The 15057-nt window shown below is 52.5% G+C and overlaps 1 protein-coding gene across 1 annotated transcript; it reads left to right on the forward strand.

Moving 5' to 3' along the window:
* Positions 1–1868: 1868 nt before the first annotated feature.
* On the forward strand, positions 1869–13933 carry LOC124250352 (tetra-peptide repeat homeobox protein 1-like). Its single transcript, XM_046682155.1, has 4 exons — positions 1869–1946; positions 12591–12627; positions 12832–13001; positions 13463–13933. Exons 1-4 carry the CDS (start codon positions 1869–1871, stop codon positions 13931–13933), a joined length of 756 nt encoding a protein of 251 aa, XP_046538111.1.
* Positions 13934–15057: the final 1124 nt, after the last annotated feature.

Here is a 15057-nt window from a genome sequence, read left to right on the forward strand (position 1 = left end):
TATAGGGTTTCTTTTTGGGGTGGTGAAAATCTGCTGGAATTAGTGGTGCTGGATGCTACACCATAAAGTATCTTCATATGATCTTTTATGAAAAGATCATATATCTTTTTTGATCTTCAAAACATCTTCAAAATCTTTTCATAAAAATCATATTGTACGATATTTGAAAGTACGCAATTCAGTCAGGTTTAATATGTTATTTTAATGTATACAACTCAGTAACACTGCTGAATGGTATACTTTTTTTTTTCTTTTTAAACATTGGCACCTGAGCTAACATCTGCAGCCAATCTTCTCTTTCTTTTTTTTTTCTTCTTCTTCTCCTCGTAACCCCCAGTATGTAGTTGTATATTCTGATTTGTGGGTCCTTCTGGTTGTGGCATGTGGGACGCCGCCTCAGCGTGGCCTGATGAGCGGTGCCATGTCCACACCCAGGATCCAAACCGGCGAAACCCTGGGCCACCGAAGCAGAGCGTGCGAACTTAAGCACTCTGCCGCAGGGCCGGCCCCTGAATTGTATAGTTTAAAATAGTGACTTTTATGGTATATGAATTAGATCTCAACTTTTTTAAAACATCAGAAAAGTAGTTGCCTGGCGTGGAGAGGGGGTGTTGACTGAAAAGGAGCATGACGGAAGTTTCAGGTGGAGCAAATGTTCCATATTTTGATAAGCACAGTGAGTACATGAGAGGAAGCATTTGTCGAAATCCATCAAACTGATGTGCATTTCATTGTATATAAATTGCACCTCAAGTTTTTTTTAAGTGTATTGGAGGGAAATATTATAATCCCCAGTCTCACCTTTTCTCCCACCTGGACTGCTGGTGACCTAGACCAGGCCACCCACAGGCTGCAGAAGGCTCCTCCCCCTCCCACAGCCCCACAGGAGCTCGCCCCAGTTCTCCTTTCAGGAGCCTCCATTCCTCAGATGAAGATCAGACCGCTAGCTCCTCCCGCAATTAGAAGGAAACCCACCTTGTGCCCAGCTCCATGTGATCTGGCCCCTGACCACTCACTCCCCTTCTGACCCTCAACCAGCCAAGGGCAGGGAGGGAGCCCAGAGGAAAGGAGGACCCACAACAGCCCACAAGACAGGGTCCTGGGGCAGCTGGGGGTGAGCAGAGAGGGACACAGAGACCCTGGGGGAGATCAAAGTGCTGAGAGACAAAGTGAGACAGAGGAGAGCGACAGAGAGGGAATAAATATCCATCTGTTCAGTGATGGAATGACCTAAACGGGCAGGTGCAAAAGAGAAGACATCTCGGTGTTCGTCAAGGACCATCAAGGGCCCGTGGTCGCAGCAGGAAGGGGTGTGGTTAGACTGTGGGGGTGACCACAGGGCGCTGGGATGCTGGAGGACCCTTGGATCGGGCTGGGGATGGGTTTCAGTCCAGGCTGTACCGCGAGACTGGGGGCTCCTCACAACTGAGCCCCCTTGGTTCCCTGGCACATCCACCGACTTTTATTTTCCGCAAAACTCTCATCGCTGCCTGGTCTCTCGTCTGCCTCTCTCACGGGAATGTGGACTCCGGGAGGACTGGGACCTCATCTGTCCTGATCTCAGCTGTATTCCCAGTGCCCGGGACGGGCCCAGACACAGCGAGTGCTCAGTAAATATGGGGGGATGGGTGTGGGGCTGAGTGAAGGGCAGAGGGGCAGAGGCAGGTGGAGACGCACAGCCAGGGAAGAGGCACAGTCTGGATTTAGCAAAAGGACCAAGGACTTGTGATGGCAGCAGGAGGGAGGGACGTTAGACTGTGGGGCTGCCCAGCGGTGTTTGGGATGCTGAATGCTTTGGGATCATACTACTGCTGGTTGATTAGTTCAGGATCTAACTGTCCCACCAATCCAGGTTTCCCTCATGGCCCATGTCGGGCAGTGGGGGCATCCACCCCAGCTCCTTGTCCCCACTCGACTGGGGAGCCAACAGCGGCTGCAGAAAGAAGGTGAGCTCAGCTGAGCTGGGGGAGTCTTGCCAAGGGCTGATGTGGGGCCTCGTGTGGCTGGGTTTAAAGCCTGCTTTTTTCTCGCTGTGTGGCCTTGGGCCCTTCACATGACCTCTCTGAGCCTCAGTGTCTTCATCTGAGACAATGACAAGCTGCTGCTATGATCCAGTCCCATGAGCCGAGGGAAGCCCGTGTCACAAGCCTGGTCTGCAATGAGTGCAGGGGAGGGGGCTGGCCTCATTCTGCTTTGGGGAATCCCAGGTAGATTGGGGGGTCAAGGGTGGGGCTCTGGGGCCCTAGAGATCCGGGTTCTATTCCTGACTGTGCCACTTGCCCCTTGTGTGACCGCGGGAATGGACAGAACCCCTCTCAGCCCCAGCTTCCTCCTCTGAGAAATGGACATCTGAGCTCCGGGGGGCCTGTGGGGAGCATCCTAAGGGGCCGTGCGGCTTGGTGGTCAGGACGGCAGAGGCTGCGGGGGCAGGTGCTGGCTCAGCCTTGGCTCTGCCGCTGACTGGTGGACAGGACCGGGGGCTCTACTTCTCTGAGCCTCGGTTTCCTGCTCTGTGAAGTGGGCATGGTAACAGGACCCACCTTGTAGGGAATTTTCACTGGATTATTGCTCCCCAATATCTTATTCCCAAGGCCCTGGGTGCAGTGTCTGAGCCCCTGGGAACCCCAGCTGCAGGCCTTAGGGTTATCAGCCTTCTGACCTGGGGCGGGCACCCTCCTCCCCACCTTTAGGCTTGGTTTCCCATCTGTAGAATGGGGTTATCTCCGCGACTGCCCACAGGGTGGGTGTGAGCCCTCAGGCCTCACCTGTCAGAGCACCTGCTCAGGTGGGAACCGGGACCCAGTGGATGCTGAACACCAGGATTATTGAGCACCAGCCTCAGGCCCCGGGGCAGAGATGGTGGCCTCCCTGGCTCCACCCTTTGGGATTATGAAGCATTATCACCTTGAAATTCACCCGGGTTGCACAAGACAGACAGATATTTCAAAAGTGAGAATAGTAAATGGTCCATCAACACAGAACACAGGGCACAGTTTCATCAGCCTTCAGGGAAATGCAAATTAAAACCTCACGCGCCGATACCTCCAGGTCCCGCCGGGCTGGCTAAAATGACAGACTGACAACCCCATGCGTTGGTGAGGGCGGCGGGCAATCGGGACCCTCACACGTGGCTGGTGACAGGACGACAGGCCCCCCAGAAAACCACTTAGCAGTATTTTTAAGCATTGAATGTATGCCTATCCTATGACCCAGCGATTTCATCCCTCAGCATGTACCCAACAGAAACACATACTTATTTCATGGAAAAGACGAGAACAAGAACATTCACAGCACCAGTCTTCACAAAACACTCAAACTGGAAGCAGCACAAAGGCCCATCGATAGCAGAAGGGACCCTCCCAGCAGAACAGTTCCCCCCGAAGACAGGTCTGAAACTCATGGGTCTCCCGACTCCTTTAAGTTCTTAAAAGCCATCTAAGACCCAAAGAGCATTGGTTGGTATTGGTTATATCTATTGCATTTGCCGTATTAAAAATTAAAACCAAGGAACAAAAAAGTGTAAAGTATTTAGCAGTTCGTTCAAAGTAAACCCATGACACGTCAACATAAAACAATGTATTTTTAAATGAAAAAATAACTGGGGCCGACCTGGTGGTGTAGTGTTTAAGTTCACAAGTTTCGCTTCAGTGGCCTGGGGTTCACAGGTTCAGATCCTGGGTGCGGACCTAGCACCACTCGTCAAGCCATGCCATGGCAGGATCCAACATAAACTAGAGGAACATTGGCACAAATGTTAGTGACAATCTTCCTCAGGCAAAAAAAAGAGGAAGATTGGCAACAGATGTTAGCTCAGGGCCAGTCTTCCTCAAGAAAAAAAACGGATCTGGGCATTAAAGAGAGTGTGCAGAGAGAGAGGGGGGTGAGAGGGAGACAGGACGGGTAGGATCCCATGTCCACAAATTACAAAAGCTGACCTCCCAAATCTACGTTGTTAGAAGTCAAGATAAAGGGTGCCACTGGTCGGGGGAGAGGGAACAAGTGTCGGGGCTCGAGAAGCTCTCCTGGGGGCTTGGTCATGCCCATTTCTTGATCTAGGTGCTGGTCACAGAGTGTGTTCACTTTGTGAAGATTTATCAAGATGTACTTTTCTGCACACATATGAAAGAGATGTAGATAGATATACATATATCTGTTATATTCAACATATTATAATTATGTATCATATGACATATTATATGTTATCTATATCTATATATATAATACTCCTTGGGCCCAACAGCAGTTACAGAGCCTGTGGTGCTGGACTGGGTCCCAGGGACATTAACCCTGAAGTGACTAGGCCACAGGGACACACAAGACCGGGCCCCTGAGAGACATAGGGACGAGGTGACCAACCAGCCCAGTTTTCTTGGGACTGTCCTGGTTTAGTACCGAAAGTCCCACATCCCGGGAACCCCTGAACCCAGGCCCATGGAAACAGCTGCTCCTCTGTTTGGGGAGGGGATGATGACCAAACTCGGAAGCGTTTCAGTCTGACAACTGGAACCTACGTACCCATCGGCTCCAGAGGTGAGGGTCATCAATTCCAGTCTTCAGAGGAGGAAAACAGACTCAGAGAAAGGAGCACCTCGCCCAGAAACACACAGTTAAGGACTAAGAGGAACAACATTTGGACCTAGGCCCCTCTGCCTATCAAATCGGTGCCCTCAGGCCTGCCCGGTGGCGCAGCAGTTAAGTGCACACGTTCCGCTTCAGTGGCCCGGGGTTCACTGATCCCAGGTGCAGACATCGTACTGCTTGGCAAGCCATGCTGTGGCAGGCGTCCCACATATAAAGTAGAGGAAGATGGGCACGGATGTTAGCTCAGGGCCAGTCTTCCTCAGCAAAAAGAGGAGGATTGGCAGCAGTTAGCTCAGGGCTAATCTTCCTCAAAAAAAAAAATAAAAGAAATATGTTTAAAAAAAAAAATCGATGCCCTCAGCCGCCTGCCACACACAGCCCAGAGTCTGATCCGGACCTTTACCTGGACAGACATACCCGGGGCCCCTCCAGCTCCTGGAAGTGATGGCGGACCCAGAGAGCTTTGATGGCATCGGGTCTATCGATTGTATTAGAAATTCAAACTGTGTTAGAAATGAAAACTAAGGAATTTAAAATATACTTTTAAATGTATTAAAAATGTATTTAAAATTCTGTATTAAATTTTTTTTAAATGCTTTACTTGGACACCCCAAAGCTGCAAGATACCTCATGGCAGAGTTAGACTTCAGGGCTCTGCAGACATTCCTGGCAGGTCAGACCTTCCAGAACATTCTCAGGCCAGGAACCCCCCAGGTCCTCTCCAAGGGCCCTGGTCAGACACCCCCAGGTTCCCACACCTGTACCCCCTTTCCCAGTTTCCAGAATCCCGTTACTCCCAAAGGGACAGAGAGGGCAGAGCGGGTAGGAAATCAGGACATGGGTTCAGGGTAAATTTGTTAATTCAACACATGTTGGCACCCTCCTAACCCTTTAACTGTCGTTTCCTAAACAGCCAGGGAGTGCGCGCCCCTGCTCCCCTCACCCCCTCTCTCTGCCCCCCTGTCTCCAGCGGCACCCCCTCCCCCCTCTGCCGCCCTCCGGTGGCCGTGCTGGCCCCTCAGCGGGTCCTCTGACCCAGTCCTGGTCCCATTTAGCAAATGCTTCAATCCTCTTAGGCAGGGACCAGCCTCAGCAGAGCGCAGAGAGAATTAGATCAGATTTGGGGGAGGGAAGAGCGGACACGTGACAGGCTGTGGGGGAGGGGAGTGAACGCTGTCAGGGTAGAAGGAAAACTCCTCCTGCTGGTCTGAAAGCCCGCGAGGAGGTCTGAGGCCTCTCACACACTCAGACCCCAGGGGGACACTCGGGGAGAGAAAGGAGGGAGACCAACGGGTGGGGGGCAGACCGAGGAGGGGAGACCGAGGGACAGAGAGATGGGGGAGACACAGGGACCGGGGAGCGCCTGGAAGCCGAGATTTCTGGATCCCAGGCCTGGACTGTATTTTCTCACCTCTGTGGTCACCACAGAGCCTAACGCTTCTGCCTGCATTTTCAGAACATCTCTCCTCTCTATAGGGACCCTCTTTTCTCCTGCAGAATTATTAATTCTTGGCGTGTGTGTTTTTTCTGGGACAGACGTTGGCAGTTCCTCCTTTGTCTCCATCTCTATTGGAGGCTTGGGGAAGAAGATGAGGTTCGCAGAGGCTGTGGCAGGATGCTCTGGGCTGCCCTGAGGAGCAACCCCCTCTCCGCCCCAGCCCTCCCCCACTTGCTTCCTGTGCTGCAGGACGGACAATGGGTAGACTAGGGAAGGGTTTCCAGAGCAGAGGAGCAGGTACCCCTGGGAGCAGCCAGCTTTTCTTTTAGCATCTGATGAAGCCCCAAGGCCATCATTCTGCAGAGAGCCCCAAGAACTCACAGATTCCAGGAGCCACATTCTTTCCGGAACCTTCTGAATCGGGCAGGGTAGACACCAAGAGGAACTTGCAGAGGCAGAAAGCTGGTCAGGGAAGCAGCATATGTTCAACTCTCCCCACTTCGCTGGGAATTTTCGGAACTCCTCTGCCTCCAGGTTAGACGCAAGCCTTGTCCGGCCTGAGCCCAGCCCCTCCCTGGAAGCCCCGGGTTGGCTTTTGACCTCCTTCGCTGTCATTCTTTGAGTAGTTATGATCTGTAAAAGTCACCTCAAACACTGAATTATCAAGTTTATCCCTGCTCCCACCTTCCTGCGAACCTCCTGCCACATTTTCATGAGCTGATCAATACATCACCCCGTCTTATGTGGGTTTCTGTTTAAAGACCCTTTCTGTAATATATGTCGTTGATTCAGTCACATTGAGCTCCCGGCCAACAGCACTGTGACGCGTGCCTGCATGAAGCTCACCCAACACACGTATTTCCTCTGTGAGGCACAGCACAGCCTTCTTGAGAGGAACAGCCAGCAGCACTTCGACACCACCCTCGGGGGCATTTTAAACAGTGAAATCACCAACAAAAAGCACGAAATACCATTGACCCAGCAGTTTCACTCCTAGGGATGCATCCAAAGGAATTGAAAGCAGGAACATGAACAGATATTTGTACCACGCTCATAGCAGCATTATTCCCCAAAGCCAAAAGTGCCCATCCAGAGATGGAGAAAGAAAGCATGCGGTATACATCCAGTCATAGACGGAATGAGGTTTTTATATATGCTACCACAGAGATGCACCTGGAAGGCATTATGCTTAGTGAAATAAGCCAGACACGGAAGGACAAATATTAGATGATTCCGCTTATATTACGTGCTTGGTCAAATTCGTAGGGATGGAAAGTGGAATGGGGGTTACCATGGGGCTGGAGGGAGGGCAGAAAGGGGGAGTTAATGTTTAATGGGGACAGAGCTTCTGCTGGAGGTCATGAGAAAGTTTCAAGTATAAATAGTAGTGTTGGTTACATGATATTGTGAATGTGTTTAATGTCACTGAATTGTGTACATACGAATGGTTAAAATGATAAATATGATGTTATCTATATTTTATTACAATTTTTTGAAGCACAAAAATACGAAAGACGTGGCACTAAATGTACCTCAAAAAGGACACTTGTTTACGGTGTAAGAGCTGAAACAAGAAGGCAGAGCATCGCTATGTTCGGCCTCAGCTAAGAACATGACAAGTCGATCACTCGGATATTTCACAGCTCTATGCGTGTCTGTGAATGGCCAGGAAAGCACAGGGAGTATCCTATTTGGGGTTACAAAGAAATTTTAGCGAGTAGGCGGATTCACAAACACAGAATCTGAGGATAATGAGGATTGAGTGTGTTTCAAGAATGAAAGGGGAGGCAGAGACCAATGTCTAGAGACATGGAGAGGGACCCCAATGACAGAAAGACAGGCTAGAAGGTTCTAGAAGGCAGAGATCATTTCCCCTGCCATCTCTCCATCTCCCCAACATGGTCTTCAAAGCCCAACTTGTTCTTCTTTGCCCCCATCCACCCACCTGGGGCCTTCTCCCCTAAACCAAGTGATGCCTCTCACAGCAGAGAGAGTGGGGAGGTGTCTGGCTGTCTGTGGGCATCTTGGCGGTGGGAGGTAGAGATGCATCAACCATACCCGAAGGCCCAGAATCAGAGTCTGCTAAGGAGGGGGTTGCAGAGGAGATTAAGGAACCGATGAGTGGGGAGAGGCCATTGTTTCCGTTCTGATTGAATAAAAAATGAATGGATTAATTCTTGTTAGCACACATTTCTACAGACTCCCTTCCCGCTTCCTTCTGAGCCACAGACCGCCTCCCCCTCCATCTGAATTTGGGAATTGGACGGAAGTCTGGGAAGCTCAGGGAGGAGCCTTCAGGAGCTCCTGCTCCCCCAGCTGTCCCAGGATGGGCTCTTCCCCTCTGAGTTTCCAACCAGCCCTGGAAGGATTCAGGTCAGAAGAACAGAAGGCAAGACTTCGACATGCCCCGGGCAGCATCCAAAGCCAGAAATTGTCCTTGTTTTCCTGTTTGCAAATTAAAAAAAAAAAATTAAGCAGTAGAAAAGAGAGAAAATAAACATTTAACATTCCCCATTATCCCTGGGTAATTAATTTTTGCTGGGTGTTTCGTTGTTGTTAATTTAAAAATGTATGTAATACATCCCACAACTAGAAGGACGTGCAACTAAGATATACAACTGTGTACGGGGGGGGTTGGGGAGATAAAGCAGAAAAAAAAAAAAAGATTGGCAACAGTTGTTAGCCCAGGTGCCAATCTTTAAAAAAAAAAAAAAAAGTATGTATCTGTATATATATTTTTATGCACGTGCTTATTAAATGTAAACATTCTCAGAAATGAGCAATGTGCTGGAGACATTACTTGATGTGAGAAACTCCAGACTCATTCAATCATTTAACACATCATTAGTCTTAAACTTTGAGCTTTTCTCATTCTAGACAAGGAGATTCCAGAGCAAAAAAAAAAAAAAAGACTAACAAGGACTCTGTTCAGGACACATTTATTTTGGCAACATGAAGGCAGATTTCCACCATGAAAACAAAACAAAACATACGTTGAAATTGCAATTGTTACTAAAAATTCTACCCCTCATTCCTTTTAACTGGTAATTAGGGTTTCACTCTCAGAAGTTGCCAAGAATTATCTAATCACCCTCTTATTCATGGACGTGAATTGATTCAATTAACTCAGCTAATTGATATTTCAAGTAAATATGCTCGAGCTTGTTCACGGTGGGCAAGAATTCTCCCAGGATTAATCTCTTCCCATAAAAACCCATGAGGCAAAGGGTGCCATGCTCATTCGATCCTTCATCAGATGTCACCAACTCAAGTCTCCAAAATCTCCAAAATTCTTTTACCAACCTACACTCCATCAATGGCAACGGAAAGCCACATTCCCCATCCTACACTCCAGCAGATCTGGATGAAATCCATCTCCTTCATCTTGGTCAATCCAGCGGGCAGTATAATGAGCGTTGTGTTAATTTATATCCGTTTATTGCTATGTGTGCACATAAGATTCACCCATTTGAAGTATATAATTCAATGTTTTTTAGTTTATTCACAGAATTGTGCATCCATCACCACAATCAATTTTAGAACATTTTCATCACCCCAAATAGAAACCCCACATCTATCACTAGTTAGCCCGCATTCCCACGTTCCCCCCGTTCCCGGCAACCACTGGTCTGCCGTCTATCTCTATAGATTTGTCTATTCTGGACATTTCATATGAATGGTATTGTACAATATGTGATGTCTCATGTCTAGCTTCTTTCAGTTAATGTTTTCAAGGTTCATCCCTGTTGGTACTTCATTCCTTTTTTTGGTTAAGTGATATTCCATTGTATGAATATATGACATCTTGTTTATCCCTTGTCAACAAAAAATCTGGAATACAAGCATTTAGTTAGGAAAGATTTATTGCTCATACAGTTTGCAAATCGGGGAGATGTGGCCTTTGACAGCAAACCGAAAGTAGGCAAGGTTTATAAAGGCAAAAAGAGACAAGGTTCATAGGTTGTTTTGCAAAATTTGTGACTGGTGCTGGCAACCACTGTTACTTCTGGACTAGATGCGATTGTTTGCTAAGGCCATCTCTAAGGCAGAAAGCTCTTTTTTTTTTTTATGAGGAAGGTTGGCCCTCAGCTAACATCTGTTGCCAATCTTCCTCTTTTTGCTTGAGGAAGATGGTCCCTGAGCTAAGATCTGTGACCATTTTCCTCTATTTTATGTGGGACACCACCACAGCATGGCTTGGCGAGTGGTGCTAGGTCCGCGCCTGGGACCTGAGCCCGGGCCCCCAAAGCAGAACATGTGAACTTAACCACTCTGCCATTGGACCAGCCGCCAGAAAGTTCTTATCTGGGGGAGTAAGCATCTTGAAAGAAGGTCAAGATGACAGCAGTGAAACACAGCTCAAAAGTCACATTCCATCTGGGGAGACACATGGCTTGCCTGCATGACCCCATTTCCTCAGGGCCTCGCAGCTCCATTGGGGGAGCCTGCACATGTGTTACTCTGTTTTGTTATCACCGTCCACACCCTTCATCTGTTGATGGATGTTTTGGTTTGTTTGCACATTTTGGGTATTGTGAATAGCACTGCCATGACTTTCCTTGTGTATTTTCACAACATAGTATCAATGAGCTTGTCCATCTATCTACATCTTTACTGGACAAATAAATTGCTACAGTGCAAAACCTTAAGGGCAGGGACATTGCATTCCAGGTCACCTAGGTGTGACAATCTGATGAGGAAGCATTGATGGATGACGGTACTTCCCACAACGCTAAGTGGGAGTTCAAAGTTCTGACCTGGACCTATAATAACAACGTCTGCAAGTTTTATTTAACTTTGCATTTGATCTCCCAGGTAATGTCCAGCTCCCTGGACTGTAAGCCTTGTCAGCGGGCTCTCCCCAGACTCCTGACTCCACCAGGATCCTGCCACAAGGAGATGGGGTCGTCCAGGAGTCTGGACAGAACAGATGCATCTCCAGTGTCCTCCTGGTGGTCTATGACTGAGGGACACTGACAGGTATCACCAAGTCTGTCTCTAAAACCAACCTACACTCCCAAAGCACCAGAAGGTCAGACTCCCCATCGCTCGCCTGCCTATCCCAGGCCTGGTCCCTCTTCGCAGTCCTTGCCAATCAGACCTGCAAAATGTTGCATTTAACTTCATTTGAAAAGTTAGGGAGAAGGGGGCCATCTAGTCACACCTTACAGACCAAGGAAAATGCTAGATTATTGCTTGTTGAGCTCAGGGCCATCAATTGTCTTGGTGACCAAGGCATTCCCAACTGCCCAAAAAGCAGAAAAAACGTCCAACTGTGGCAGAATGTTGCCACAAACGAAGCAGAATAAACGTCCAGCTATGGCAGAGGCCACCATCCAGTGGCAGCCCAGAGGGTGAGGTAAAGCTCTGATGACAAGATGTCTCTGCTCAGCTTCACTTTGCGTTTGGCCACATGTTTACTTTTCATGCGCACTGATTATAACGAGGTCCCCTGGGGACTGAGCACCCTCCGTTGTGTCCTCCGTGATCTGGGCCCCAGCAGACCCTGGCCCGGGCCAGGAGCTCAGTCTGATGCTTGTACGCCGGTCCACGTGGCTCAGAGGGGCTGGACTCCTGAGACTCAAGCTCCTGAACCCAACGCATGAGCCAGACCCAGGTCCTTCATTCACAAAAGGAAGCGGGCACCCCTGCACCCCTCTCCGACCTCCATCCCATCGGGAAACCCGCACAGACACCAAACCATGCTCAGACCCAGTGTGTCTGCCGATGTCCCCATGTCCAGGGCCCCCGGGGGGCTGCTTGAAGAATGGACCAGAGGAGTGAGAGTGGCCCAGGGGGACAAGGGAGGTGGTGCTGGGCCATCCAGCAGGAGAGGATGGTGCCTGGACAGAGAGGTGGGGCTCCCAGGACTGGGAAGGGAGAGGATGGCCCCTGGGAGCTAGCTGGCTGGGAGGAGGGGCCGTTTCCTGAGATGGGAACCCCACTGCACAGGCAATGCCGGGTCCCCTGGGCTAGAGTCCCATGATGGGGGGTCCAGGCTGTCTTCCCACCGGGGTTCCCAGCCCCCAGCAGAGGACCTGGCACATAGTAGCTGCTCAGTAATGAAAGGATTAATCCAGCATCGTGTCTCCTGCAAGGGGCGGGGCTGAGGGTGGGGCGAGACAGGGAGGGTCCCGGACCCTTAGGGTGGGCCTGGGTGGGCACAGCGCCGAGGTGGGATTTAAGCCCCAGGCCCTGTGGACAGAGCCTCAAACGCAGGGAGCAGAGCAGCCGCGAGGATGCAAGAACCCAGGTCTCTGAGGGGTGAGTCCGGGCCGGCTGTGAGGGGCCTGGGCAGTGGGTGGGGTCGTGGGGTTGCGATCCTGTGGCTGAGGCCGGGGAGGCCTTCTGGGCTTCGAGAGACGGGCCCAGCTATCCGGGAGGACTTCCTGGCTGTGGCGAGGGGAGGACTTCGCGCAGTCTGGGGAGTGGAGTTCCATTATTGCGGCGAGCTGAGCAGAGGGCCTGGCACACCGTGGCCCCTGCAAGTGTCTGGGTGGCTTCAGCCCTTCGATGGGAGGGGGTCGGAGGAGGGGGGGAGGTGTAATAATGATACGGGTGGTGTTATCAGGCGCATTTCAAAGATGTGGACACTGAGGCCCAGACAGGTGCGGGCCCGGGGCTGGAAGGGGGAGAGCCAGGCCGGACCCAGGGCGTCTGCTGCGCATCCGCACCCTCATCACAGCGGAGCCTCCGCCCTCCGCCCCGAGCCCCTCACCTGCTCCCAGGGGCCGGCCCAGGCAGGGGGAGGGTGCCCTGGGGGCCGGGGCCGGTCCGTGGGGCTCGTCTCACCCTGTTTCCCCCTCGGCCAGGTCCCCCACCGTCGCCAAGACCCCCGAGGAGGCGGCGGCAGGAGCGCACGGTGTACAGCAAGGAGCAGCTGCAGGAGCTGGAGAGCAGCTTCCAGACGAACAAGTACCCGACCTACGAGGACCTCGAGGCCCTGGCGGCCCGGCTGGCTCTGCAGGAGCGCCAAGTGCAGGTCTGACCCCGGCCCTGCCCCCGCCACCGCCAGACCCGCTCCCCCCGCGGCCCTGACCGCGCGCTGCCCGGGGTCACCCAGCAGCACGGGGCCCCGGGGAGGACCGAGGGCTGCGCCCCGAGTCCGCCTCAGCCCTGAGCTCTGCAAACCGGCGACAGGACTGTGCCCAGACTGACGCCCGCGGGGACTCCGGGTGCCCAGAGCTCGGGGCCTCTGTGAACCTGGGGACCCTCACGGGCCTGTCCCTTCCGGGCCCCCGGGGCTCCTGGGTGGCCAAGCCCTGGCCCCTGGCCCCGGCACCCCTCCCCCGGCCTCCTCACCCCAGGAGCCCCTAATTAGATCTGGGGACAGAGGGAGAGGCCTGAGCCGGCCCTTCCCAGGGGGGCAGCCTCCCACCCGGGCCAGAGCCAGGCGTGCGGCCCTCTCGTTCACACCGCCCCCCTGGCCCCTCTCGTCCCCAGGTGTGGTTCAAGAACCGCCGGGCCAAGGAATCCAGGCCGCGAGGCCGCGGAGCCCGCGCTGTGCCCAGGGGCCCCGGAGCCCCAGCCCCGCCCCGGGTGCCGGTCCCTGTCCCTGCCGGACCCCCGCCCCCCGAGGGCCCAGGTCTCTGCAGCCCCCCTCCGCCCAGCGCCGCGAGCATCTTCCCGCCAGCAGAGCCCAGCATCTGCAGCCCCGGCCAGGCCTGGTGGGGCCCCGCGCACGGCGCCCAGGACGTGGTCCCTGCTGCTCCGGCCCCGGCCCCGGCCTGGCCTCACGACCCCTACGCCTCGGACTTCTCGCCGGACCCTGTTGCAATCCCTGACTTCACCGCGCTCTTCTCACCCCGTGACCCCTGCGAGGGACCCGCCCCCTCCTGCGCGTCTGGGTCCCAAAAGAGGGAGGACTCTGCGGATGCGAACGGCTCGGGCCCCGCGAGGTTGCAGGATTTGTAGAGGATTCTGTCCCTGAAAAGCCGCGCAGACCCCGCGGGGCCAGAGGGGACCAGGGTGTCGTCGGCCTGCACGTGCGTCCACGCGGGCGCGGGGAGCGGCGGCGGGTTGGTCCTCGCAGCTGGTGACTCCTGTGGCGCGCGGACGCTCCTCGTTTATCCGACCCGCGGACGCACTTCGTTTATCCGACCGGCGGAGGGGGCGTTTGCTGTTCACCGTGCGGCCAGCAGGGGTCGCGCTGCTCTGAGTGTCGTAAGAATTATTATCAGAATTCACTGAGCTTACCAGTCTAAGCCTGCTACTTATTTACTCGTTCATGTGGTTGTTCACAAAGATTCTCTAGGAAGGGTTACGACTGAACCACGGAAGTCTTCTGGACGTCTTTCTGTAGGTTTATTTCTAGTGTTTCGCGTTTATTATGGCCCAACATTTTAGATGGCATTTTTAATTTTATTTTAAAATCTGTTTGTCCTATATAAAATATTCACTTTATATATTTATTTTGTATCCAGGGACCTGACTCAATTCCCTTGAATTCGAGTAACTTATCTGGACATTGTTTTGGGCTTGACGATTTCAACATTAATAAAGTTCATGGTCATCTTGTAAGCACTGTTTCCTGCACACCCAGCGAGTGTGTTCCCTCCTTTGGTATCCACACCCCCAACAGTGTAGGGGACCCCTCCCCCCTTCTCACTGCCCCTCTCTCTCCAGTCTCCTGCTTCCTCTGCCACCCCCTTGTGGCCGTCCTGGCTCCTGAGTGTCCCCACAGCGAGTTCTCTGACCCTGTCCTGGTCCCCATTTAGCAAATCCTCTTAGGCAGGCCAGCCTCAGCAGAGCAGAGACAGAATTAGATCGGATTTGGGAGGGGGTCACTCAAGTGACAGGCTGTGGAGGGGGGTGCTGGGGGAGGGAGGACACAGACAGCCGGGATATAATAAAAGCCCCTCCTGCGTATCTGGTAGGGATGGACACACACACAAAACACGGGAACACCACTGCAGTAAAACAGTGGCACTGTGGGGAAGGCAGAGGGGAGTCTGATTTTCCCTCCATCCCAGGAGAGGGAGCTGAGGTGGAGGAGTCCCTCTGGGCATCCTGGGGACATCCTCGAGGTAAGAGTCAGA

The sequence above is a fragment of the Equus quagga genome, chromosome 13 (assembly GCF_021613505.1).
Source record: "Equus quagga isolate Etosha38 chromosome 13, UCLA_HA_Equagga_1.0, whole genome shotgun sequence".
Taxonomy (NCBI): domain Eukaryota; kingdom Metazoa; phylum Chordata; class Mammalia; order Perissodactyla; family Equidae; genus Equus; species Equus quagga.

Coding starts and splice junctions, on each gene's coding strand:
- LOC124250352 (XM_046682155.1), top strand. CDS start 1,869: ATGTCGGGCAGTGGGGGCATCCACCCCAGCTCCTTGTCCCCACTCGAC. Junction 1,947..12,590: donor ACAGCGGCTGCAGAAAGAAG/GTGAGCTCAGCT, acceptor TGGTGTTATCAG/GCGCATTTCAAAGATGTGGA. Junction 13,002..13,462: donor TGCAGGAGCGCCAAGTGCAG/GTCTGACCCCGG, acceptor TCTCGTCCCCAG/GTGTGGTTCAAGAACCGCCG.